The sequence below is a fragment of the Eutrigla gurnardus genome, assembly GCF_963514095.1.
Source record: "Eutrigla gurnardus genome assembly, chromosome: 10".
NCBI classification, from domain to species: Eukaryota; Metazoa; Chordata; class Actinopteri; order Perciformes; family Triglidae; genus Eutrigla; species Eutrigla gurnardus.
In genome coordinates this window covers 7,318,670-7,345,368 of record NC_139924.1, presented here as the reverse complement: position 1 = coordinate 7,345,368, position 26,699 = coordinate 7,318,670, and the positions used below count along the sequence as shown (strand labels likewise).

Genomic DNA, 26,699 nt, shown 5'->3' with positions numbered 1-26,699 from the left:
ATTGCCTGCTATGCAAACTGCTGAAGCAGATGACTGAAACCAAGTGGTGCTACACTGTAGGCGGTGTTGACCTCTGGCCTCTGAAGGAGGAAGCGAGCCCAAAAAAAGAACTTCCCCCCGAGAGCGTAAAATAAATACTTCACTTCTCTTCTAGTTACACCAAGTTTTATTATGCAACTACACAACAGCACGTTACATTATCAAATGACAAATGTTTATTTAAAAAAAAAGAAAAAGTGTGATCTTTATTTAAAGTCGCATCACAGGATGTACAGTACAACACAGTAATGGGGGATTACTGGCATGAAAATACAACTTTCAATTTCATTTCTCTAGGGTTGAAGGGAAATAAGTCTTTACCCTTTTGAAATATGTGAATTATCGAATAATACCCCAAAGTATTGTGTACTGATAACACACAAATGCACATGCTTTGACGTATCAAACATTTTGTTGCTGCATTTTACTGTAATAATAGAGGTAAGAGGTAGGGGGAAAAAACATTTGTAGAAAATATAAAAAAACAAAACAAACAAACAAACACACAAAAAAAGAAAAAAAAAACCTTAACAAGTTCCTAAAAAAGTCCCAAAGCCTTTAGATAAAAAATTTCCAACTTCACAGTTGCATGTGTTCAATAGAAATATTACAAGGGCTGTTCAGGACTGGCTCTGTGTGATTGTGGCAGAGCTATCTACACAATGTATGGAGAGCAGGGCGTCTTTCCTCAGGCATACATGTCCTCACGGTCTGCATTGTAGATCTCGCCCTCCTGCAGTGAGGCAAAGTTTAGGAAGTGCGATGGCCGGTGGACTTCATGGTAGAACTCCTTGGGGTTGGCCAGCTGCAGGTCGTACTTCATGTTGGGGTCATGGCGAACACCTGGAGCAAGACGAACAAAATTGTTATTTTTAAAATCACCTCATCTGCCAAGCCGGTGACGTCTATGTTTTAAGCATAACAGTGAAAATAAGCCATTGTTTATCACATTTAAATAAAGATAACGAGTATTGGTCTGAGGAATGAAAAATATATTTACACAGTAAAAATCAAATCTAACTGACACAAATTGAAAATATCAATATAGGACACCAATCTTTGTCACAAATGTAAACAAACAGCAGAATCGAGGATATGACAGATGCAGCTAAACAGGTTCTAAATCTAAATTGATAAAAGTAGGAAACAAAACTTGAAGTAGAAGACACAAGTTCCTCCAAATTAAAAACATTAAAAAAACCTATGGCTACTGACCCATGAAGTTGTAGTTCCAGGACACTTGGCCAGGCACCATGAAGAAGCCCAGGAAGCGATCAGACAGCAGCATCTGCACTCTTTCATAGTGGGATGGCAGGTAGCCTTTAGGGTTGTTGCCCTTGTCTGTGTTCTGTCGACCCCACTCGTAGCCACTGGGTGTCAGTTTGTAGGCCGTAAGCGTGCACGAGCCTGGGGTGAAGCTGAGGACAGAGGTAAAATGCCATTTAAGTAACATTAGACAACAATCATCAATTTACTATGCGAGTGGAACTCTAATACATCGTTTAAACTACGACTATGAAAAAGCATGCGACAATGACAGCAGGCTAGAAACAGATGTAAGAGCAGAGCGACCAGTCCCACTGCATTACTGCAATAATCAGAATAACTGCATCACGTATGGAACCTATGCAGATCTGGAATACAACAGTATCGTGACGTTCACCTGCAAGTGATGATAATGGTCTTTTCTCCGTCCCAAGACGGGTTGTCAGCCATGACCTTGGCATGGGTGGTGACGTCCTGTGGGGACAGCTGGGGCGACTCGTTAGGCTGGGTATGGATCCAGCCGAGGGGCTCCATTTCCTGTTAAAAAGGAAAGACGTTAACAATTGTGCATTTTGAAACACTATAACAAAGTAGCAAGTACAACTAATAACAAGCATCATAAAATGGTAAGAATGAGCTGGAAGATCCTCTTAAACTGAACATTTGTCTTACTTTAAGGTATTCATGACCCGGCAGCTGGTTGGGCAGGTGGACAGTCTGATGTGTCCCCCACTGTGGCACCATGACGATACAACGGATCTCCTTCACCTGGGGGTTGTCTGGGGGACTGGTACCATAGAGGTAGCCTGCAATCTGGACACACAGTGCATCGTCAGTATCTACAGTCGTGTCTTAACTTTGCACAAACGTGATGAGGGAGCCTCAGGGAGAGATGCCAAGGTGTGCACCAACAATCATTTTGATAACATGTGAAAAAAATGAAATAGTTGATGTATCAACTGCAGTACTATCTAGACTACATACCTGTGCTCGCAGATCTGAGATGCAGATGAACTTCTTGAGGACGTTCTTCGGCAGGATGTAGGTGTAGCCCGTCTCTTTGATGTCGTCAGATGACACGTAGATGTGGTTGGTTCGGAGGTGGAGGTTAGCAGCAGATATGGCCCTGAGAGGAAGAGCACCAGAAACATTAAAGCAAACTTAAATTTAAAACAGAAGTCAGTGATTCCTAGTATACCTAGTGCACATTTTAGTACAATATTTTATCTGATGGATCATAAACCTATTTCTGCTTACCTGACTCTCCATTCGGTCTTGGAGGAGAAGGTCTGAGTCTCATAGTTGGAGGTGGTGGAGGTGATGATCTCGTCACCGTGCTTGTTGACAGTTCGGGTCTGCGTGGCTGTGAGCTGCGACTGTTCTTTGGTCTGCTTCTCAATCTCGGCAATCTGCTGACGTTGCTGTGACGGAGCAGAGATCTCCATACCCAGGATGATGTCACGGATCTCAGACTGGGTCAGTGAGGCCACATTCACGCTGGTTGAAGGCAAGATAAGCATCGACTATTAGAGACAAGTATGGCTTTATTCTGATAAACTGAGTTACAGGACAGAATAATAAAAAACATTTATCTGAGCAGCAAACAGTATTTCTGTCATGCAAAGATCCAGCCCATGAATCAATACTTACTTGTTCTTCTTGCCATAATCTGCCAGAATGAGATCTTTGAGTTGCACTTCCACCTTGATCCACTCCTCGTCAGTGAGCGTGGGCCAGATGTGGTGAGGCTCGGTGATAGTCGTCTTGTCAGGTTTCAGGATCACCTTGGCGCGGTCATTGTTGACATGGAGCGCTCTGAGGATCAGGATGAGTCGGGAGAAGGCCTAGAGATTGGAGGGAAAACACCAATTATTTACACGGGAGATGTGTTGGGAACTTGGCTCGAGTCCACTTGACATGGGGCAAGTTGTTTTGTACAAGGTTAAAAAAAAAAAAACGAGTGACACTCACTGTGTAAGACGAGATGGTCTTAAGCCAGTCATCGTAGAGGTTGAACAGCACCATCTGAGGCTCTGTAGCCTTCAGGATCAGGTCTCCAAACTTCTCCACCTTCAGACAGGCCTGGAAAGGCAGCTGCAACTCAGAACCTTTGATGACGATGTTGGGGAAGTCAAGCAAATGGACCTGCACAGAGAGAACAAACCATTAGATCTGGGAAGCATTGTTTGCATCCAACTTTCAGAAGTTACACTGACATGTACCTACAAGACTTGTAATTATTAAAGCATGATAATAAATACGTAATTATTAGCCTGGAAAAGTCTCACCTCCAGAGGGTCCAGCATGCCCTTCCTGGTTACAATGATCTGTTTCGGCTGCTCTTCCACAGGGAGGGAGCGAATCAGGGCAGCTACTTCTTCAGCTGTCTTCCACTTGGCCAGCTGCAGAGATGAAGAAGGAATAAAGTTAGAATCAAATTAAGGAATGAGCAACTTCAGCAGTGGTTGCAGTTTATAGTTAAGAACTTTGTAAAAACAACAAATTCATATCACAGCATGTTACAGTCAACCAGTGCACATAAGATCTATGCGCTATGATATCTTCAATGCAGCTGCATTATTTCTGTATTACAAAGTAAGGAGTGGTGGAGCCGTGCAGGACTGTACCTGTCCCAGACGTTTCTGTCCAGCCCACACAGATGTGTGAATGATCTTGAGGAAAAGCTGACCAGTCCTGGGGTTGAAGATGAATATAGCTCCATTGATGGGCTTCGTGGTCAAGTTACCCTCAAAGGTCTGTTGAGGTAGATGGGGAACAAATGAGACTAAATTAAAATGATATATCTTTTTTTTATTCCTATGCAAAAGCAATATTTTCAGACACTTTCACAACATTAAGAAGCAGTAGTTTCTTCCATGTAGTAATGCAATGTTGAGCCCTCACCTTGTGGATTGTGACTCTGTACACGTTGGTGTCATCTACAAACCAGATGATCTGGTTGGAGAAGAGTTCACCATAGTTCTGTGAGGACAGGTACGGCTCAGTGGGCTCAGAGGAGTACAGCTGCAGACCTTTGCGGATGCGCTCCCTGAGCACATACAGGGCAGGGTTGGCCTTCATGATCTTGGCCATGGCCTGCTGGATCAGAGGCTTGCTTCCTGGGAACCAGTTACCATAGGCACTACGGAGGAGATGAAACAACAGAGTTAAAAACTAACTTGAGATTGTTTTATCATCGATCCTTCCTCCGTTAATGTCATGAGAAAAACGCCTCGCAAAAAGGTCAGAGTACCTCGACCCAACACCATGTGAACGGATACAGTAGTGAAAAAACAAGTTAGGAAGCTAGTGTGAAAACTTCCAAGGCTACTGCAGAACACCGTTGTTGACATGAACAAGTGGATGCCAAAACTCGGGCAATGGTGACAAGTAATAACTGTACGATTTCCCACTGCACACTAGGGCTCATTTTAAAATCAGGCAGAAGCAATGCATCGCCCACTTGAATCACCATTGTATGCTTCTTTGTTATCTGAGCTACAGGTAACAATGTCAGTTTATTACATCACACAATTTAGGATTGTGTTATTTTTAGGTTGCCCTTTTACACCAGTGTGTGATATTTGCTATCATACTGGTCATGTACCCATGTTTGTAACAGTCCTTACCTGTGGAGGTTGTAAGCCAGGTCAATAGCAATGAGCACCCCTGTGGGGGAGGGGTAGATGCTCATGTTGTCGGTGGTGTAGTCCAGGAACTTGGCTCTGGCGTAGCGCTCGATGTCATGTGAGTCGTAGTCCCCCCAGCGCAGCTGGATGTCGATCCAGTACTTCTGTGTGGTGGTGCTGTCCATCACGTCCCTGTAGGTGGAGGTGCACATCTTAATTCATAGAAGACTAGAAAACAAACCTTTAAAATGCTTCCATTATAAGTTCACAAAACCCATAATCTAGTGCAACTCTTATAGTCATGGATTTGAGTCATGCAAATATATATTTGAAAGTCATACTTAGAGTCAGCGAGCAGAGATGGTCGAGAGACATTCCACTTGTATGATGCAAAGAGGAGGATGTCGGCACAAGATGAGTTCATCTTGTACGACTTCCTGGGGTGGATGGTCTCCTTCTGCACTGTCTCAATCTCAAGGGCATCCAGCTCCTGATCAAACACCTGAAAACCAAGAAATAAAAAGTTATTTTCATTGTGGGGAACAACAATCAAAGCATATGAAAACTCCTCATAGGAGCAAACTTCAGCGTGCTGCATTTGGTTATGAGGTAAAATAACTAAAACCTACCTGACAGAGATCCATGACAATGCTCTCATGAATCTTCTGCCACAAGTGAGCCCTGAAGATCTGAATGAGGGAGATCTTCAGTGTGGGGATCTTGCCGTGCATGAAGATTCCTGTCAAGTCCAGTTGCACCTGGAAACCCACATACACCTAAAGACAGTGGACAGAAAATGTAGGCCAAGACAGACATGTTAAAATCATGGCAGTGATTTTTTCTTCTACAGTAACATCAAAATTAATTGCTTTGCAGTAGATTTATTGATAAATGTTGGTTGTACTGACGTTTGCTCTGTTGATGGTGGGTGACCACCAAAGTGTGAAGCGACGGTTGGGGATTTGGTTCAGACCAGACCGCTGGGCATTGGTCAGCTTCTTCCATTTCATGGACTCCTCAAAGCCACTGGCCTTTTCCCTGAAGCCCAGAAATTAAGACACTTAATGTTTTGTTTTTTTAAACACAAATCCACAACATGAAAAATCAGCTCCAAGGAATTTAGCATTTGGGGAGGAAAAACAAAAATGCACATCATAAGTACAGCAAGTATTTTGGTTGCGGGACGTACTCTCTCTTCTTTTTAGAGTTGTTTAAGCCTTAAAAAACTCTTATTCTCTCTCAGTATAAACATTCTGCATATCAAGGTGCTCTCACCAGAAGAGACCCTCCCAGGTGGGAAAGTAAGTGCCTTTGAAGAGTGTGTGTTCTAGGATGCCTTCAACACCGCCCAGAGCCTGGATCATGTCTGTGCGGTAGTTGTTCAGGTTCCACAGTTTACCATCGTGCCTCTGGTGGGTCCACCAGAACGGATTCTGCTTCAGCACCTGAAATCAGTCGAGGGGTCTCAATGTTATTCGTTATTAAATGTTATACATCTTTTACTAACATACAAAAGTCAGAATGTTAATGTGCAAATTGTAAAGATTTCTACAACAGATACTTAATGCATCCTCGTAAGACAATTTTGCCCTTCAACCTATCAGTCGTGTCACCACCATACCTGGTACTGTTTGAAATCTGTCCTGACTCTCCAGCCTTTGTCATAGGCCAGTGTGTGTCTGTCCTTCTGGAAAAGAGTGTTGATACGAGGGATTCCTCTGTCCCACGAGTCTTCCAAATCTTCCAAGGTCAGACGCCTGAAACACAAGAGAACAGAGTGCTATTTGCTTTGTCTAGTTTCAGCTCAGATTTGTTCAAATAAATACAATTAGATCAGTGCAGAACAGCAGATTTTATGAATCCAACACATTGTATCCTGGACAAGCTGATCCGTTTGGGATAATACCTGTTCTGGGCGATGGCCTCCTGTCTTTTGAGGGCATACTCAGCCCAAACCCTCTGGGAGTCGATGAACTCACTCTCCCACGGCTGAATGTAGCGATACAAGTTAGGAATGAGCTGGTCTTCTTCATGGCTCATTCCAGACCTGAAGTGGGTGATGCCCACATCCGTCTGCTTCGACCACCTGGTGGAGGAAGGAGGAGGATTAAAGCCCAGTTTGCGAAAACATTTTTAGAAAGAATTTACAGACAAGAAATCAATAAAAAAAAAAAAGTGCCTTCATGCCATCTTACCGCAAGTCTGACTGTGGAATCAGCACGTGGCCCATGGACAGCATGCCAAGGCCACCCAACTCTTTGGGAGTGTAGAAGACTACAGGAGGGAAGCGGCTAGGCATTTTGGAATTCAGGCCAATCTTGATACGTGTCTGGATCTTGTTCTCACACTTCACCAGTAGGTCCAGGAGCTCCTGGGTGTTGACCACAGCCTCACGGAAATACGTCATCAGACCGATCAGAGCCGTGTTCCATTTGTTCACAATCTGGAGATAGAGACGGGACATACTGAAATATTCTGACATGTCTAAAAAGGAAAGTGATAATTCACCATAACATGTTACGGTTCTTTGGGAGAACCATAACATGCTACATGCTCCGGTTCTTTGGGAGAAGGTTGTCAGCTGACCTTGGTGAATGTGGTGGATCCAGAGGCCATGAGGATCTGACGCACTCGGTTGTGGAAGCGCTGCATCGATTCATCATCCACACGCAAGAAACACTGCGCTGTCCTTTCTTTGGTCACCTACACATACAAATACAACACCGAGAACTTAAAAACAAAAATGCAAACGCGTTCATGGCCACTTAAAGATAGTTAAGTTGAAGTGCTGTAAGGATACATTCGTTGTCGAAACAACACTGTTAGCATACACTTATAAGACTTATTTTGGTCATCGACTCCTCACCTCGTTCTGCAGGTTCCATACACCATCTTTGTGAGTGAACTCCTCATAGCTGGTGCGGCACTTTGGCAAGATGCGGCACTCAAAGCCACACATGTTGAAGAGCAGGTTGGGGTTGTCTTTGCTGTAGACTGAAACAAAGCTGTTCTCCCACTGGACGGTGGTCACTGATCTGGGCAGGCGGTTCTTGATGTCCCAGAACACAGCACGTCCCCTGGGGGGGGAAACAAATCATTAGAAAGGTTATGCTTAAAATTTAATATAATAATAATGTACTAGTTACAACAATCTGGCATCCCCTGTTATTCAGAAACCACATAATCCACCAAAAGGGCTTTTGTTAACAATTATTTGACCATTTCTCAGTAATGTTGAACATGTTCTGTCATCTATGATTCCATCGCTTCTCCTGACTTCATAGATTTTTCCCTTGCTATCATTTCAGTATCGTAAGGGAGATATTTGGTCACAATCTTTGGCGTTACTCACAGGTTGACATCGTGCTTCATCAGTCTCATGCGGGCATCACGGGGCCAGCACTTCTTGTTGTTATAACCCACTATGTTCTCATTGTTGGGGTCTGGGTGCTCCGTCAGGTACCGCTGAATCAGGTCCCTGGCCTCATCAGCAGAGAACCTGGTGGACCAATGAACACGGCATGAATTACAATTTATCAACAAAAATGTACGTTTTCATTCCTGCCTGTTAAGCAGCAAAGACAGAAGCTACAGGCTGTAACTAACTTTAGTAATTTTAAAAGATAATGCAGTTTGTAAAATTCCCAGCTTGTGTTACCAAAGAGCAACATTTTCTAAAGCCATAATGTAAGAAGAGTCTTTGTCATTTTGGCGATTCAATCCCACCTGAAGAAGATGTGGATGCGGTCGATGTAGCGGCAGTACAGTCGGATTGGGTGGGCGCTCTCTGTGGGCGTGTCTTGGAAACTGAGGAAGTCATTGGGCATCTGAGGTGGGCCAGCCATCTCACTGGCACGGTGCAGGCCCAGCACCAGCAGGTCCATCACCAAGCCGTAGTACTGTACAATGAACGAGGCAAACTGGAGGCCTCTGATGATGCCATAGGAGTTGGTGTGGTTCATATCCTAGACAGCCGAGAGATAACGAGGAAAACATTGAGATCAAAACTAGTAAAAACTGCATGTATGACTATGCACTCACATGGTGAGAAATTACTCATAAAAGAGAGTTTTAAGGAATTTATATACCTAAGTTGATAAAGATTGTCCAGGAATACATCAGATTTGTTTACCTTGTAATTGATGACCACATTGTTTTTGGCTGTCATGTAATCAGCAATGTTGTGATCAACAATAAGACGTAGCAGCCTGTTCAGCAGGGTCAGATCAATCTTCTCATACATCTTCTCATAACGGGACTCCAGCATCACGTTGCACTCTCCCTCTGCCGTCTCCCACACGTCCTGCAAGTTGTTGATGCCTGAGGAAAATGAACAAAAATATAACGTGTGAATTTTGGTCCTGCTGCAGAACAGATCAGTTACCAAAGGAGGTGTATGTTAACAAAAGTTTAATTCCAATTCATTCAGCTATACGGTTCTGACCTTGACACCACTTATAGACCAGCAGTGGTGGTGGTTCAGTGTCAGCAGGTTTGATCCAGGGTGGGAAGAGGCGTCTCTTATCCGCCTCGTACCACAGATACTGGTCAAGGTAGGCATCTGTGATCTTCTCCAGGGGCTCAACATCATACACGGGCACCAGGTGACTGTACAAGTCCATGAACTCGATACCCACCTGCAGGGGAAAACAAGTAGTTTTGACGCATAAGACACGGTAGAGACATTAAAGTGAAGGCTTTCAACAGTCATCTTAATGCCAACATTTCCAGCAGTATGTTAAAAAAAGTATGCCATTGACATCAATACTAATAAGGCCTCAAGTCACCCAGGAAGTAAAAAGGTTTAATGAGAAAAGCAATGGCGGCTGAAACTTCACTGATAACTAAGAGCATCAGCACATCCTGGCCCTGACCTCTTTGAAGGCTCTCTGGGTGAGCAGGTGACGTTTGATCCTGGACAAGGCCTCGTGAGGATTGTCGTAAGCCTGCTCAATCAAGCCCAGCTCCTCCCTCTGACTCTGGTTCAGACGAGACTTCACACTAGGGGACACAGGAAAAAATTATGTAGAAAACAACAGTCTGGCATTTAATGATACAGTTATACATGTTGAAACACCGTTTACCTGTATGCCTCCTTGAGCCTCTCCAAAGCCAGGATGAGCAGTTTGGTGTCATGTTTGTAGGACAGTGGTGGGAAAGGGATTGGGGAGAACCGCCGACTCTCCAGCCAATGAACAGTGGTGGTGTAAATGGCTACAGCCTCTTCAGCTGTGATGTAGGGTCCATCCTGTAGGCAGGAAAAATACACTTCATTAGAAATATGACAAAATGCATTGTGTTCATGTCCTAAGTCTTCATCGGCATATACAGATGTGGGCGATAAGAACATCTTAATGTAAGGGGGGGAGAGGCCGGGGTATAAATGATAATAATCAATGTCTAAATGGTTATGAGCCAACTGCAGCTGCAGCCAGTGATCAATAAAACAACCATATATTTTAATATTCCTCCAGTTCTTACGCACAGGCAAGCAGACCAATGCAAGTGCGCCTTTGTAAGAGGACAGCATACTATCCTATGGAAATGCCTTTTCAATATTTCCTCTTTGAATGGTGCGTTACCTTCAGGTAGTTGTGCTGTCTCTCCTGCTCTGCTTTCAGGTACAGACGGGTCAGCCTTCCCAGGTTCTTCTTGCACACCGTCTTGTCCACAGTGGCTCCACGGCGGATTCGCTCACGGTTGTAGTGGGCAGTGTTGGTCCACCAGTCAGCTTTAGCCTTCACGTAGCGCAGGATCATGTTCTCAATGGGAGTGGGCAGGCCTGGCACCTATAATCAAAATCAGACAAATTCTACATTCAAACAGAGCAGCGCCTTAAGGACCCTGCAATTAATCCTTCTGTCATAATCACACTCAGTGACAGAGGAAGAGATCTCTGTAATGTACCGACCTTCCATGGGATGTTGGCCTTCCAGCACCTCCACGACTCACTGAGGTGCTGCAGGATGGTTCTGGCCTTGTTCTGTTTGATGCCCTCGGGCATCATGTCCAAGATGTCATGCATCACGGCGGCACGCAACTCCAGGTCAAAGTGAGACTCCACTCGCTGTTTGGTGACCGTCTTGGCAACGCCTTTAGAGTGACGTCCTATTGGAACAACGGAAAACAGCTGTTGCTTAAATGGTTCCCGACACAAACGCTGCATCATACAATTTTGATGGTGAAATAATATTAGCAAACATGAAAATATGTGACAAGTGTGTATGCAAACCTTCAAACTGCCTGGCAAGCAGATTCCCCAGCCACCTCTCCAAGAGTGGAGTGATCCCCCTCATGAAGAACAGCCACACTCTCCAGCCAGGAGCCCAGAAGCCACAACCTGGACCCTTGCCCACAGGACCCTGATAAAAAGGGAGAGTAAAATCAATTAATCCAAACTCTAATACAAATACACAAACAGTTGGCAGATTGTATACACTAAGTGTCTACTTACAGTGTTGAACCGGTAGTAGATGAGATGCTTTAGATCTTTGCACATCCGGATTTGTCTCATCAACTTGTACTTGTAGCGGTACATGCCTGTCAGCTGACCAACATGGGCGAAGATGTACTGCAGCCCATCAGACAACTACAACACAGAGGAGAAATTCTGAGTCGAGTGTGAAATTACTAATTTACAACAGATATTAAAACATCACCACTACTGAAATCGATAAAAAAAAGCATCAAATCATTAGGTAGGTAATCCGTTTTTAATTAAGGGATGTTCTGATATAACTCTATAACTAACAACTACTGTAGCATAACAGAATCCTTCAAAATGAAAGGATTTCAGCAACATGTTATCCATCTCATCCGAGGACAGAGGAATATATGGCCGAGTCCTTCCTGAGTCATTTGTGTCGACAAGCTTATCAAAAGTGTGTGACAGAGAAATAGTGCTGCTTTGCTGACATGAGACCTTGCTGTGACCAAAGGAGCGTGCTGCACATTAAAATGTGTTGCTCAACTCACCTGGAAGGCGTCAACATTTCCCAGTCTGTACTGCACGTGGCTGTCCACCACCAGCTTGCTGAGACGCAACACCTCTCTGCACAAGTGGAAGGCATTTCCGAATCGGGACTTCTTTCTTTCCTGAGGGACAGAAAAAAACAACACAGCTGTCAACCTTCAAATAGTACAGAGAGCTCCTGGTACCAGAATGCAGCAAGACATTTTTAACAATAAAAAAATAAATCCACATTTTTAGATTTGTAGAACATTAGGATTAACAACATTTTAACGGTTCAGATTTTAAGTCTTTCTGAGCAGCATTTAACACACATTCTTGTTGTTCAAATGGCAAAATATAACGTCATAAACAACAACAAGAGGTGGATCGGCCCGGGAGATTGTACCTTTGTGGTCAGTGTCTTGACAGGCTTCAGGTTGAAGTTGTAGTCGAGATGCAGGTAGTTGAGGTTCTTACGGTGGATGAGCAGATTGAGCATGTTGTAACCCTGTCTGCAAACCTGCAGACCCACCTCCACCCAGTCCAGCTTGGTGGACTGAAAGAACTTGGTGGCCTTGAAGGAACGGAACAGATACCTGAAAGACAACGGGTGGAAAATGTAAGCAGAAAATCAAAAACAACAACGAGCAAAAAACACTTCAAATTAGAATGACTGGTTAACCGGAAATCAAGTGTCCAAGGATGCTCACCTCTTCTTCTGGGCTTTGGGGGGTCTGTGTTTGAGAGCATTGAGCACGTAGTACTTGAGCAGTTTCTGGTACGACACTCGCACCTTCACTGGCTGTCCTGCAGGGCAGTGTTCCCGGTACCTGGAGAATCATTTAACACCTACTATTTAGAAATTATCATATTTTTTCTTATCTAAATGTAATACACAAAATAAAGTGTTCCACAAAGTCATCCCATCCGTTTACAATAAGTCAATCATGACAAATTTTATTTCATTCCAACGTGTTAGAAGTTGACTCACCAGTTCTTGATCAGGGGGATATCAATGGCACGTCTTGTACGGCCAGATCTGAGGTTGAAGGGTCTCGGTGCCCAAAGCAGAGCGATGCCATTGGCTGTGTTGTCTGTGTAGAGTGGGGTCTCCTTGAGGAAGGGCTCCACATACTCAGGAAGCTCAAACTCCTCATCGTCATCAGGCAGAGGCTCCTGACTCTGCGTGTGCAAGAAATTACAGTAAGAATTTAAGATCGAGTTCAATCATATTGACTTGTAAAAGGGATTTCGATCATTTTCAATTCAACTGGGGTTGTAAATAATTATCTGAATGATGAAGGGCCAACTGCCATTGCAGCCAGTAAAATATCAAAGCCACCATTCATTTTAATATTCCTCAAGTTCTTACGCACAGGCAAGCAGTCCAATGCAAGTGCGCCTTTGTAAGAGGAGTATTCAACACATCAAATATAGTGTGACAAAAGGGAATTATATTTATCTTTTCACAGCTGCCAAAGTTAGAAGGTGGATAATCAGCCAAACAACACTTACCTTGACAGAATGTCTGTGTGAAATGGGGTTGATCAGCGGGTCAAAGTAGAAAGCTGGGAGATCTGGATCCTCTGTCTTGATGAACACCACGTTGGGTGTATGATACCTGAGCAGATAAAGTCATGAGTATCTACGCATTTAGTAAATCTATTCATTGGATGAACATGGAGACATTCAGGGTCACTTCACATGAGTTATGTCTGAATATGTTTTAATTCATTTGAATTTCAATTACTTTTCAATTAACTGCAATTTTAAGAAATAACTAAATTAATGTCTTACCAGGTGAGGTGGACATGGTGCGGCAGGTTGTTGTACAGGTAGGGGAAGGCGATTTTGTACTCTGTCCTGATGGGCTGTCGGATTATGATCTTGTTTATGTCATTGAACTCATTCCAGTCTTCATCCCTGCAAGAGACATGGAGAAGGATCAGCTATGGTACAAATCATCTAGCATTTAAGTCTTACTTGCAGTCTTGTTTGGGGTAAAACGGGATTACCATTCAAACAATTACAAGAAGCATCATCTTCTAAATGCAAAATGAAGAAAAAATATTGTCTTCTTATTTAAAAAGGTGTGAGGTCCTTACTGGAGGTTGATATCCCTGACAAGTGGCTCAAACTTCGGTCCCCCGGGGATGGCCATATTCAAGGCCTTGGAAGTGAAGAAGGCTTTGAGGTCAAACAGATAAAAGTAGTTGAAATCCACCAGGTCCGTGAGCAGTTGATTGGCCAGGCGGTACAATGTGGACATCATGGGCAGTGTGAACTGCCAGCGACGGTAGGTGGTGCCATTCACAAACCTGAAGACGGCACAAATAAATTGTTTGATTTCACTTTGTACACATCAGCTGAATATGCAAAACTTAAAATGTGTCTTTAAAGGTTAACGTGAAGGCTTACTTGGAGGTGTCTTTGAGAGGCTGGTGCTCATAGAGCCACTCCGCAACTGAAGAGTCCTCCTCAGAGTCCAGCTCCATCTGGATTGCCTCCAGTGGTTCCACATCAAGGATGTTGTCTGCATAGTCCAGTGGCGGCTCCTCATCATCGAATGGCGGAAAGCGCATTCGCTTGAAGTGCCGACGATCACGCTTCTCACGTCGCATCATGATCCACATGGTACTGGGGGGAGGATAGGAGACACCAATGATTGTTAATATTTTAAAAATATTAATGAGCACAATGCATTTGATGTGCACTTCTCACACATGCAACTGCCACATACAACAAACATAGTATAAAAGTATTACCCAACATCACACTATCTCTTACCCCCATTGGGCGATGTAGACTGGCTCTATGACCCAAGGGATTTCATTCACAAAGGAAATAGCTCCGGTGATGTGGTAGAGGACGGGCACGTCTCTGATCTGTTCCCAGGGCATAGGCATGTTTTCCAGCAACTTCAGTACAGCATGAGGCATGTACTTGAGGGCACTGTTCAACAAAAAGAAAGATACACAATGAGCTATGGCAGTGACGATGGATTTTCTTTTAGCAAAAGATTAGCAAAGAATTCAAATGTGTGTTTTTTAAAAACAAATTGAATTATGCAGGAAGACAATCAGTTTTAAGTTGCATCACAATCTACCTCGAGTACATCTGAAGATATTAGTCCACTTAAAAATGCACCAACTTTAATTAAGAATTATAAAAATAGACATGGTTACTATAGTGATAGTCGTTCTTACCCGAGATAAACCCTCTTGTCGTGGCGAAACTTTCTATTGGTCATGTCTCCATGGTCCCTGATGATCTTGCGGACATGTTCAGGTGGCATGTCTTCTTTCTGAGCATCCACAAAGCCAAACTTTCTCTTTTCGGAGTAGCGCTTTGCTTGCAAGTGCTGCCATTTTCTTGCTGTAGAGTTGGAAGACATTTAAAACAAATGAATCACATCCACGTGTGATATTGTTTGTACATAGTACTTTTTTGCCACACTGGGATTGTGCTGCACAGAGTGAATGCCAACATACCTTTCTCTTGCAGTTTTTCCTCAGACATGTAGTCTGGGACAGGTACAGGAGGGGGTACACCCGGGGGCATGCCTGGAGGGACCCCTCTGTAGGGGAAAGTAGCCGCCATAGTGCCTCACTACTGAAAGCAAAGACAACAAACAAAGAATTTAAATAAACAGTCAGATACATGTTTTATCTGCGTTAAGTAAGAATGTATGTTATCAACGATACAAGCTACAAAAGAAAATCCCATTTCACATTACACATAAAAGCCAAATTGATGGGAAACCCTCAATTAAACTGACTTATTCCACGTTACAGACCATGTGAATTTTGAGAAATCACTTCATTCAAACTTTAGAAAATTTAACAATTGCACATGATATCGATTAAGTGATACAATTCGTTTTGCCATTCATTTGGCTAGCTGTTAGCTACCTAGCTTAACAACATGGCTTCCGTACCGCACAAACTGAAACGTTATGCACAACTTTAAGAACAGCAGACCTGAGTTAAACTCCACGGTGCAACATATAATAGATGTATTCTTAACAATACGCAACATACCAAGTTAGAAAACAAAGTTCAGTCGACGTTTGCCGGCTAAAGTTAGTTAATTAGGCCAAGCGCGGATGAAGCGGTGAGCTAACCATCTGCTACAACTAGCATAGCGGCTAAAACACTTGTGTTCAAGAAAAAAGAAAATGCCTACAAAACCACGCACCTCGCTACTTTCTCTCCCCGTGTGAATCGTTATCGTCGAAGACAGCCGTGATCCAAACACCATCGGCTACCACAACATTTCTCTTTCAGAGTCGTATCGTCCTTTTTCCAGTTCACTGTTGTGTTGATTTGTCTTCACGAAAACTGCATCGCGCACGACGGACGACGGCGGCCACACGATGTACGCAGCTCACTGGAACTCACAGACGACAGGTACGTCGGATATACGTGCGTACTACCACGAAACGGAGAGGGCTCTACGTCGAAAACTACGCAATCATTGGACAAGCGCAATTTTGCAAGTACCCGGATGTCTTCGTTTCCGGCACAATACTGCCCCCTACAGTGTTGGGGTGTAACCTACAAGGTTTCACTACTTGCCATTTGGAGAAGGTTTTGAGTTTGTTTACAAAATAACTATTATTGTACACAGTTCATTAGATATAGTTGTGTTTGTTTTGTATTTTGCTTGTTTATTTGTTTTTGGAGACGTTTCTATGCTGCTTTTATTGTGAAAAATACCTTTACCGGAAGAGTGGAGTGCTTCTCTTTGGGTAGCGGGCAGGTCTGATCACAAATGACCATTCATAACGTTGCGCAGCGATTTCTTGTCTCATAATCCGAGTCACTTTTTAATGCTTTTGTACTGATGTCCGATTTAATGATGATTTCTGACGATGTGCGGGAAAATGTGAAGGTAAGTTAAGTTTAAGTTAAGTTTTATCTTTAGTTCAGAGTTCAGTTTTTTTCTAATCTACAAAAGCAGTTCCGACAATTGCATAACAGACCTCAGCCGTGTTTTATTGATAATCCGCTGAATATTTTTTCCTGAAGTTGAAAAAGGCAGAGGTTTCTTCAATCAAAACACATTTAAACGACAATGTCTCAATTATTCACTATTCGTAATCTCTGTCAAATCTAGTCATGCATGTTGAAGTTATGTAATGGTAAGTGAGGATGTAATTTTTGAGTCTCAATGTCCTTGTTTGATTATACCTGTAGTTACATGTAAGCGTGTGTAAACTTTGATTGTTGTCCACTGTTCTTGGTGCAGAAATACTACGGGAGCCGACTGGAGTCCTCCTGTGATTTGCAAACAAGTGCTGCCTCCTGCGCGCTGTCTCGCTGCCCAGTGCCAGCAAGTGTCAGGGATGCACTGAGCCTGGTTCACCCGGAGGTTACCAAAAGGTACGATGTGCAATCTGATTTTTGTTTTTGCATCATCTGCAATAAATAACTAATATATTGCAGCCATCGACAGGTCAGGCACAAATCCATTCATGCCACAGTTTCACTAAACATTGACCTCTCTGTAAACACATTGCTGTAAACCCCTGTGTGAACAACATTACTCAACTTACAACACATATTTCATATATATGAGAGGAACTAGCTCCCTTCTGGTCTTCCTTGGTCTGTCGGCATCCTTTTATCACATCCATGTATCTAATGATTGTGTAGTGACTTTGTGGCGATGCACTGTAATCATTAACAACGCCTTTCTCCAGATTCTTCGGCTGTGGCCTTCCCTTTCCCGCGAAGCTCGAGGGCTGCAGAGTCCTGGACCTGGGCAGCGGCTCTGGCAGAGACTGCTATGCCTTCAGCAAACTCGTTGGGCAGAGCGGACACGTGACGGGCATCGATATGACGGAGGAGCTGGTGATGACACGTTCACAGAATGTTTGCCACTCAATTTCTGTGCTTTCTACTGACTTAACTTTCTTTTTTTTTTAGATCACAGCATCTCGTCAGTACATTGAGTATCATCAAAAGAAGTTTGGCTATGAGAAGCCCAACGTCGCGTTTGTCCAAGCGTACATGGAGAAGCTCGGGGACGCCGGCATCCAGAGTGACTCGGTGGATGTTGTGCTGTATGATGCGTTTTGTCTTTCTGGTCCGTTACAAGAAGACAGCTTTGATAATTTGATTGACAAAACTGTTTTTCCTTCTAATGTGTCCAGATCCAACTGTGTAATGTGTTTGTGTCCTGATAAAAGAGCAGTGCTGCAGCAAGCTTACACTGTCCTCAAGGTTAGTCTGAAGAATTTCTACCAACCGCATTAAAAAGGAAGATGCAAAGGAAACACTGCTCATGGTTGTCATCACTGTTCACACAGGAGGGAGGCGAGCTGTACTTCAGTGACATGTATGCCAGCGAAGTCGTTCCCGATCACATGAAGAAGGATCCGGTCCTGTGGGGTAAAATAACATTGCATTATTATCTAAACTTCTGTGTCAAAGAGCAGATTCCCTGCACGGCTACCACACACTGTCCTCTGGTTGTGTGACCTTTGATTTTTGGCCCAGGTGAAGGAATGGGCGGTTCTCTGTTTTGGCAGGATCTCATTTCGTTGGCACACAGCGTCGGCTTCAGCACGCCTCATCTCGTTTCGGCCAGCCGCATTGCAATCTACAACAGTGAGCTCAAAGCCAAAGCAGGTAGCACGAAGGCGACACTGACCTTTTGATGACATTGCAAACATAATTATCACTCCACAGCTGAGCCTGTTCTTAATTTTGCAGGTGACGTCAGCTATGCTTCAGGCACTTACCGACTCTTTAAGCTGCCCAAAAGTCCAGTCATGTCTGAGGCATCGGTGACCTATAAAGGAACTGTGGCAGATTTCCCAGATCAGCTCGACTTTGACTCCTTCCACTGTTTCAAGGTACAATAAAAACCCACCAGCAAAGTCGGATCAGGACAATATTAAATGACTTGAATGAGTCTATATTCTGTTGCTGGAAACGTTTGTTAAATGCCTACTTTTGTCTTATGCAGAAAGATGTGGCCGTGGAGGTAAATGGAGAGATGGCGGCAATCCTCCAGAGATCCCGTTTCTATCCGGATTTCATAATCCAGATATCAGATCAACCAGAGTCCGGCTCAGAGTCAACAATGACTGCATCCAACAACAAAGTAAAGCCCACCTACGTTTTGCATGCCAGAATCATATTAAACATAGGTTTTCACAGAAAGAATAACTACATTTTTTCTATTCTATTTCTATTTTTTTTTAGCTCTTACTTGCAATGATATGTTGTGGTTTCTTTGTTTCCTTCTTTTGACAAATGTACTTATTGTAAGTCGCTTTGGACAAAAGCGTCTGCTAAATGACCTAAATGTAAATGTAAGCAACCGTGCAGTGAAAGCTCAGATAGCAACTGAAGATTTGTTTCAGTCTTGTGAAAATAATCGCACATTTTTCTTTCTTTGTTCCTCAGTGCTGCCACCTCAACCCATTTCTGCTGGCTGACAGACTGGGATCCTCAGTGAGACAATGCTCCAAAACAAGCAAATGAAGATGTTTGCTGAATCCCGGAGTAAAACGGCTGAAATAAATTGATTAGAGTTTCAGATTAATTATGTGCTTGTTGTAGAGGTAGTATATTAATTCATTTAATATAAAACATTTTCATAGTAATTGTATTAACTTTCCAGGCTTCAACCTATTTCAATTCATTTTACTTGGGGTAAATGTACAAGAAATGTGCTGTATATAAAAGCCAATAAAAGCATCTTGCCTGTGTTTGTGTTTAACTGCGTTCTGCTGCCATGAAAGAGTTACTTATTTATTTATGATTGGAATATTTTTTATTGTTCTTCTTTTCAAACAGGACGGGATTACACATCAGATACATCACATGTTAGTGTACGCACTGAGACAGGACACATAGAAGACACACGAGGTTACAAATGGCTGTCAAGTATAATTAAACTTATTTTCAGCAAGTCAGGAAAGACTGAGAGATGACGTCCCTTCTTGCTGGTACAGTACTGTGGTTGTTTATAAAATGCATCAAAAAAGGGTTTGTTGCATCACCATTTTCATGTAAAGACTAAAAACCTAAAACAAATGAAGAATGAATTGTAGTTGGTGGAACAAACTATTTCAGGAAACAGGAAGACGACGTCCTCAAAGCGCAGCTGACCACAGTAAGTATGATGATAACAATGAGTGGTGCATAAACGGATGTGTTTATATACCTGAGCTTTAGTTACGTACCACGAAGCATCCAGCAGGTTAAAGGGACGGTTACGTAAAGTGCTTTTTATGTTCATGTAAATGTGAATGTTAAGTCATATGATGAAGACTGAACAATAAGCTTCATCTCTGCTATAAACATTTATGATGGATTCAATTCAACGGATGTATTGCAAAGTTAAAAAAGAAAAAAGTAACCTATTTATCAGTGATTTGTTGAGCACAATATTATAACTGACCTTTAGATTTTAAAAGAATAAATATATTGTAACCTTGTAACTCAGACAGGTGGAGTGGTGTGTGTGTGTGTGTGTGTGTGTGTGTGTGCGCGTGTGTGTATGTGTGTGTACTTACAATGTTTTAAGTGGGTAGAATAGTATGAAAAATACTACTATTATATTATACTATTATATTACTATGACTTTACTACAAAATACTAAATAATTGAATCCTCGTGGAATCTTGGAATTTCAAGTTTAAAAAATGCTTTTATATATTTATGGCTAATATAAATCACAGACTGTGACCATGTAGATGACCCGTTTTAGTGGGCTGTAGTTAAAACCTGGACAGATGACGAAGAGGAAAGGCGACCTCCTTCATCACTGTGTGGTTTACATCTGCAGCCAGCTCAGGTCATCAGCTCTGCAAGTGACAAATACAGATTTAGCAAACTATCCATGCACATAAAAGGAATTATAATTTTATCATTTTATCTGCATCTTTCTCAATATAATGCATGAGAAATAGAAATAACAGGTAATCAATATTTATCCCAACAGGACAGACTCATCATCACCCTCAGCTCTACAGAGCGTTTCAGCTCAATGTTTTAGTTTAATGGCCGCCTATGTTACTTTAACTGTTTTGGTTCACTCTTCCCACTTTCTTGCATCATTTGCAGTCAGCTCTTCAAACATTCGGTCACAAACATAACCCCAAAAGAACAATAATGTTGCTTCATATCTGCCAGATATGTAAATAAGCAACATTTGCACACAGGTTCAACTTTAAAAGATTCATGTGTTCACAGCTGGTTTCTGCTGCCCCCAAGTGGCCAAAATAAGCAACAACAAAGCAACATTTAATCCCTGACGACATACTGCAGCAGTTTATCATTACTTCACGTGTTTAATGCACATTCAGCATTAAAGCAGTCTAGTTTGTGTGAAGTCACTCACTGAGCCTGAGCCTTTGTTAAGACCTGACCAGCAGCCATCAGCTCTGCAACGCGAGCCACAGCGGGGTCGAACATCAGGCTGGCGGCAGCGACCACCACCTCGTCTCTGTGAACGGAGACGCGAAAGACATTTAGGACGAAGCATGAATGAAAATGTGTCGGAGGTTATTCCACAGCTGCTCACTTGATGTAAAACGCCAGGAACTTCCTTTCTTCCAGTTTGCCTTTGAATATAATTTCCGTGTATCCCTCTCCATAGCCTGAAACGAGGACATGAAAGGGAGAATGAGACACGGTAATGGGGGTTTATATGGGTTTAAATATCCCGACATCCTCAGCAAATACTCCACCTGTGTATCGGACACTCTTCCCAGCTAGCACAGTCCAGAAGAAAGGAACAGACTCACATTCGGTCGGTTTCTTCAGCATGTTTAGGGCAGCTACTCTTCCTGAGGGTTAAAAAAACAGAAACAATGCATGCATGTGTGATGCAGAAATATCTACACAGCACTCCTTGAATCCGTCAGTCTTTACCTTGAGCTTGTGACATTTGCCAGTGACCCACGTTGACCCTTTGGTCTCCACGAATGGTCAGAGGGAAAGAGGTAACATCTCCAGCGCTAAAAATATCTGGTGTATTGGTCCTCATGAACTGTTGGAAAGAGTTAAAAGCAGGAGCCTTAACATTAGGCCCATAAAGACATGAATAAAACAGTATATTTATACAGATTCATTTAAATCATCCGGACACTATTAGCTGAGGGATTCAGGTATTAAACAATATTAATGTCTGGTCAAAAACAAGCAATTAAAGTCCTAACATGCAAAGTTGAAAGCTGTGTTTACGCTTCATTAGTTATGTCAATATCACAGTGCTGAAGGCAATGATATCTCGTGTGTTACCTTGTCGACAACAACAGTTTTCCTTGAATCCACTTCCAACCCGCTTCCCGCCAGGAAGTCCGAATTGGGGATCACGCCTGTAAATCAGCCATCTTTGTGTTTGATTTTTTATTTTTTTCATGCAGAACTGCATGTTTGAAAAAGCTTCAAACTCTATTTGTGCAGAATAAAAAATGTAAGCAGAATAATATAACTACCGATTCCAGCAATCACCACATCAGCCTCCAGGACTTTACCACTCTTCAGCACCACGGCCTTGACCTAGAATAGGAAAGAATCATTTAGGGACCTCCAGAAGAATAAACACTGTAGACACAATATGCTTGAAAGCAGCAAATAATATTAATGGTGATTTATTATAGCTGCTTTGGTCTCACATTTACTCACACTTTTCTTGCTATGACATAAAAAGAAAGGTCTATGCTAATAGAGTAAGCGTAGAGTCACCTTGCCGTTCTCCCCTTGGATCTCAGTGACTCCCTCACTCATGTAGAAAGTTACATTTTGTTCCTCCAACATCTTAAAAAGAGGAAACAGTGTTTAAACTTTGTTCCGTTTGATAAAAGTGAATGCATTTGCAAACCGTCATCCGTGCTTCTTACTTGCATTATCACTTTCCCGATCTCGGGCCCCAGAGATCGCTCGTACGGGTGTCTGGAAGTGCCGACAACGGCGACGCTGGCGGCTTTGTTCGATAAGTAGGAGGCCACCTCCATACCTGTTGGATTAATGAAAAACACGTCAGCCATCTGCAGTATTGGTGATGTGAAGCAGCTCTCAAATATTTATTAATATTAGGAGAGGTGGCTATGAAAGAGGCAAAGACAACAAGCTGATAATCACAAAACCAAAAAAGATCCTAGTTTCATTCTGCCATGTTAAGAGAAAGTGAATCAACCTATGAAGGAAGTTCCAATCACAACAGCTTTTTGGTCCAGACAGGAGTTGTGGATCTCTTTGGCGTCGTCATACCGCTGCAGCAACTTCACTCCCTTCAGATCTGAACCGGGACAGACGAGCGGCCGCGCTCTGAACAAAAGCAAGGACTATTAGTGTATATTGCTGTTGTCGCATTTACATCTGTTCGTTACTGCAGTGCGATATAAAATGTCCTTTTGCCTGTGGAAGAACCAAGGAGCACGATGGCGACTCTTACCTACAGCCGGTTGAGATGAGAAGCTGGTCGTAACGCTGCAGAGAACCGTCACTGAACTTCACCGCCTTATCGGCCGGGTTCACCGACACCACCTGCAACACGAAACACAGAACTTAACGCCACCACACAGAGGTTTTTCCTGAGAATACTTTGCTCAGAAATCGCCCTTTCTGCTTCTCACCTCTTTCTGCGTCCACACCTCGATGCCATACTGCTGATAGAAGTCACTCGGACGGAGGAGGATGCTGCTGCTCTCCAGGTTCATGGACTGAAACAAGCAATGCCTCAATACTGACAGAATACTTGCTCATGAAGACAAACAACGCAGGGTGAAAACAGGGTTACGTCTCCTCTCCGATTTGAGTTCTCACCTTACTCAGTTTGGGCTTGTCGAATGGAGGCAGGTCGTCTTTGGTTACCATGATGATTCGACCTTGGTACCGGTTCTGACGCAGCGTTTCGGCACAAACCAGGGCGGCAGGGCCTGAAACCAGGAAACTCATATTCAACGTGTCAGGAAGGTGATGGCAGCACTAGACCACTAAATGTAGATGAGCACTAGTGTCTCTTTTCATTTGTGAGCTCCCCAAAAAAATCTGTTTATTGTGTATTATATATGTAGTCCTTACCTCCTCCAACCAGCAGAATGGTGTGTTTAACGTCTGGCTGCACGGTGCACATCTCCTTCACCCGCTTCGTCAACTTCAGAGACTGAAGCACAAACAAACAAGGGACAGTTCAAGATTAAAAACACTTTATTTTAACCCAATATGAGAGACATTAAGACCATTTGCATCTATTTATCTTGCAATCACTTACACTTTTGTTGATGGAAACATACACCTTGCTGTCCTCAACTTTTACCTGTAAAACAAATAGGAATGTTTGGGTACAGAATGGGATTTTTTATTTTTCTAAAGTGTACACAGATCAACAGGTTCCTTTTTCTGCAGCTGCTTATTATTCCTCTGTTTGGGAAACGCCTACAGGGCGTTTAATCTAATCTCTCATCTGCAGGGAGTGAATTTGTCTGTGACTCCTCCACTAAACGACTGAAAAGACAGCATTCAAAGCATTTATCCATAATTTGGTGCCGTTTGTATCAATTACATGGAAATCATGTGCGAGTAGTTCATTGAAGTTTCAAGAGTGTTTAAATATTGCAATCAAATGTGGATCTCTGTGTTTTACCTTATAACTAGGCAGGGAGTCCAGACCCGGGTACTCTTCGATATCTCCGGTTCTGACATTAAAGCAGGCGCCATGAAAAGGACATCTCACTCTGTCACCGAGCAGCGCTCCTGGTTTATTCACGTGCAAAAACATGCAAAAAACACTTCTTAAATTCAATGCCAAACATTGGTTGAAGCTATGATTTCAGACAGTGGCGTGCACAGACATTTTGGGGGGCAGGTGCTCAGTGAAAAATAAGGGCACTTTATGCGGCATGTAGAACTGACGGCTGCCTTATTATGGCAGTGTGAGATTTAAAAAATAAATAAACATTACAGGCACATGTTGAACGTTATATGCTATTGTTTTATTTCCCACAGAGCTGCTCCCCTGGGCTGCCTGCTGTAGCTCCCTTTCTTTTTCCCTTCTTATCCTCTCCTTTCTAGGCATTATGCTGCAATTGGTAAATAAAAAGAGACCAACAATATGAATAAGACTGTTTGGTTATATTTCAACAAGGCACAGGGCTACTTTTTCTGCAGGCAATTGGGTATTGCCTGTTTGTCATTTAGCAAATACATTACTGCAAGTGTTAATTATGTAGCCTAATGTAAACCTACACAATAGCCTACTAAATATTCATCTTAAGTAAGTATACAGATAGATTCACATGCTGTAGGATACCAATGACAAACTCTACTGGTGGTCATCATCATGTCATATCTATTACTGATTTTGGGTAGCGTCTAGCTTGTGAGCAGCCGATAATTTATGCCCAGCTGTGTGGCGTTGAGACCGGCTACTTCACAACAGAGACAAATAAATGCAAGTTGCAGCTTGGCAACTGAGGCGCGTTCACACTGCTTTTATTTTGAAAATTGACCGGATTGTCTCGTGTTTCTTTGTGTGAAAAAAACGAACTTTCAAAAGGGCACTTGCTTGGTCCAGAGGGCAAGGGCAGGTGCTTTAGCACCACCTAGTGTCTACCTGTGCACGCCACTGATTTCAGATATGGGTCCATGTGGATCGACGGTTTACCTTTGACAAGTGGAGCGTTGTAATGAGAACACCGGCTTCCCACAGCACTGTACTGACCCCGGGTGCGGACGAGCAACACCTTCTGGTCCCCCACAGTCACTTCCTTCATCCTTTGCAAATAAAAAAAACAGTGTTATAAAACATTACAGCGGCTATACCATAAATCTGATGTTTTACCAGAAGTAGAAGCATTGTGACTTACTGTCCGTCTTTCAGGTCGGCCTCCTGACATACCATCCCGGTCACCTGCTCCTCGCCGTGGCCCGGTTCTTGGCACCGATTCATTTCTGCAATGCACGAGTCACATAAGGTTAAGTAGTATAGTAGGACTATTGTTTGGATGATTGGCTTCGGTTACACCCTGTTTTTGGGTGGACACACAAGCAGGCTCTGTAAAGGAGATACAGTGTGTAGATTATTTAGAAGGCACATTATGTCATTGAGCTTATAGCTCCTAAATAAGTTTAATTCCATGGGCTTTAAACATTTTTCCTTTTTTTTACCTGTTTGGTGTATATTTCTTCGTGCAAATTCACTTAAATTCTTATCTTGTTTGTTTTGCAAGTCGTGCACAGCCTTTAGAGACAAAAGACAAACAACACAGTCAAATATAATAATGTAAGGTTAACAATGAAGTGTGCAGATAAAAGGGGAGGGTCTATGCTATATTTTACTATTGGGTTGTACAACTGGTTCCTGAGCAGCTACTAAACAATGTTTTTACCAGCAGGTCATTGTGGGTGTGAGTTAATTACACTATAGTCTGACTGGGTGGCACCAACTGTAACAACTGGCTTTCAACAAACGCCTATCCTCATTTAACATTAGCCTCCTTATCTATATCTATATCTATATCTATATCTATATCTGTGTGTGTGTGTGTGTGTGTGTGTGTGTGTGTGTGTATATATATATAATATTTTATTTTACATTCAGCTGCACTACAGAATAGTCAGACCTCTATGAAGTTGCCCTCACCTGTTTTTTTCCGCCACCGACCACAGTAGTAATGATGCATCCGCCGCCTTCACAAACTGGTCCTCGGCAGCGTTTTTTCCTGAAGAGAGAAACAAGCCGAACGCGCGTCTTCTTCCGCGTCTTTCTCAGCGCGAGCGCAGCATCAGCACAACTACGCCGGTGCCCGCGTGACAGCGGCAGAACCAGTCACGTGCTCCCCACCCAAC

General features: G+C 42.9%; 3 protein-coding genes across 4 annotated transcripts; 1 reads left to right on the top strand and 2 right to left on the bottom strand.

Annotated features, from left to right (window-relative positions):
• Nucleotides 1-143: 143 nt before the first annotated feature.
• Nucleotides 144-16,270, bottom strand: prpf8 (pre-mRNA processing factor 8). Of its 2 annotated transcripts, none has more exons than XM_084019001.1 (43): nucleotides 16,084-16,270; nucleotides 15,378-15,498; nucleotides 15,093-15,261; nucleotides 14,674-14,838; nucleotides 14,305-14,523; nucleotides 13,992-14,204; nucleotides 13,684-13,809; nucleotides 13,402-13,507; nucleotides 12,878-13,068; nucleotides 12,597-12,716; nucleotides 12,293-12,482; nucleotides 11,910-12,029; nucleotides 11,389-11,523; nucleotides 11,167-11,296; nucleotides 10,846-11,042; nucleotides 10,517-10,723; nucleotides 10,019-10,182; nucleotides 9,809-9,935; nucleotides 9,379-9,571; nucleotides 9,067-9,254; nucleotides 8,661-8,899; nucleotides 8,287-8,433; nucleotides 7,801-8,011; nucleotides 7,521-7,637; nucleotides 7,130-7,377; nucleotides 6,841-7,020; nucleotides 6,556-6,691; nucleotides 6,210-6,379; nucleotides 5,843-5,972; nucleotides 5,564-5,710; nucleotides 5,276-5,436; nucleotides 4,935-5,126; nucleotides 4,210-4,447; nucleotides 3,933-4,061; nucleotides 3,594-3,707; nucleotides 3,277-3,450; nucleotides 2,956-3,149; nucleotides 2,563-2,802; nucleotides 2,290-2,431; nucleotides 1,978-2,118; nucleotides 1,703-1,842; nucleotides 1,255-1,457; nucleotides 144-882 (listed from the first exon to the last, which is right to left on the bottom strand). In XM_084019001.1, exons 2-43 carry the CDS (start codon nucleotides 15,484-15,486, stop codon nucleotides 728-730), a joined length of 7,017 nt encoding a protein of 2,338 aa, XP_083875127.1. In that variant the 5' UTR covers nucleotides 15,487-15,498; nucleotides 16,084-16,270; the 3' UTR covers nucleotides 144-727. The 2 variants fall into 2 exon arrangements, with proteins under 2 accessions (XP_083875127.1, XP_083875128.1); XM_084019002.1 differs by having other exon boundaries at nucleotides 15,378-15,495; nucleotides 16,084-16,262.
• A 350-nt stretch (nucleotides 16,271-16,620) lies between these two features.
• LOC311019580 (arsenite methyltransferase) lies at nucleotides 16,621-19,523 on the top strand. The gene is made up of 10 exons (XM_084019118.1): nucleotides 16,621-16,779; nucleotides 17,137-17,270; nucleotides 17,591-17,741; nucleotides 17,817-17,953; nucleotides 18,044-18,113; nucleotides 18,200-18,281; nucleotides 18,390-18,521; nucleotides 18,606-18,748; nucleotides 18,862-18,999; nucleotides 19,305-19,523. Exons 1-10 carry the CDS (start codon nucleotides 16,732-16,734, stop codon nucleotides 19,380-19,382), a joined length of 1,113 nt encoding a protein of 370 aa, XP_083875244.1. The 5' UTR covers nucleotides 16,621-16,731; the 3' UTR covers nucleotides 19,383-19,523.
• Nucleotides 19,524-19,648: 125 nt separating this feature from the next.
• On the bottom strand, nucleotides 19,649-26,091 carry aifm4 (apoptosis inducing factor mitochondria associated 4). The gene is made up of 19 exons (XM_084019106.1): nucleotides 26,019-26,091; nucleotides 25,718-25,802; nucleotides 25,516-25,625; nucleotides 24,496-24,605; nucleotides 24,124-24,168; nucleotides 23,934-24,015; nucleotides 23,676-23,788; nucleotides 23,486-23,572; nucleotides 23,305-23,396; nucleotides 23,047-23,177; nucleotides 22,751-22,866; nucleotides 22,596-22,667; nucleotides 22,346-22,409; nucleotides 22,149-22,225; nucleotides 21,780-21,897; nucleotides 21,596-21,694; nucleotides 21,430-21,505; nucleotides 21,247-21,351; nucleotides 19,649-20,710 (listed from the first exon to the last, which is right to left on the bottom strand). Exons 2-19 carry the CDS (start codon nucleotides 25,798-25,800, stop codon nucleotides 20,680-20,682), a joined length of 1,611 nt encoding a protein of 536 aa, XP_083875232.1. The 5' UTR covers nucleotides 25,801-25,802; nucleotides 26,019-26,091; the 3' UTR covers nucleotides 19,649-20,679.
• Between the last annotated feature and the right edge of the window lie 608 nt (nucleotides 26,092-26,699).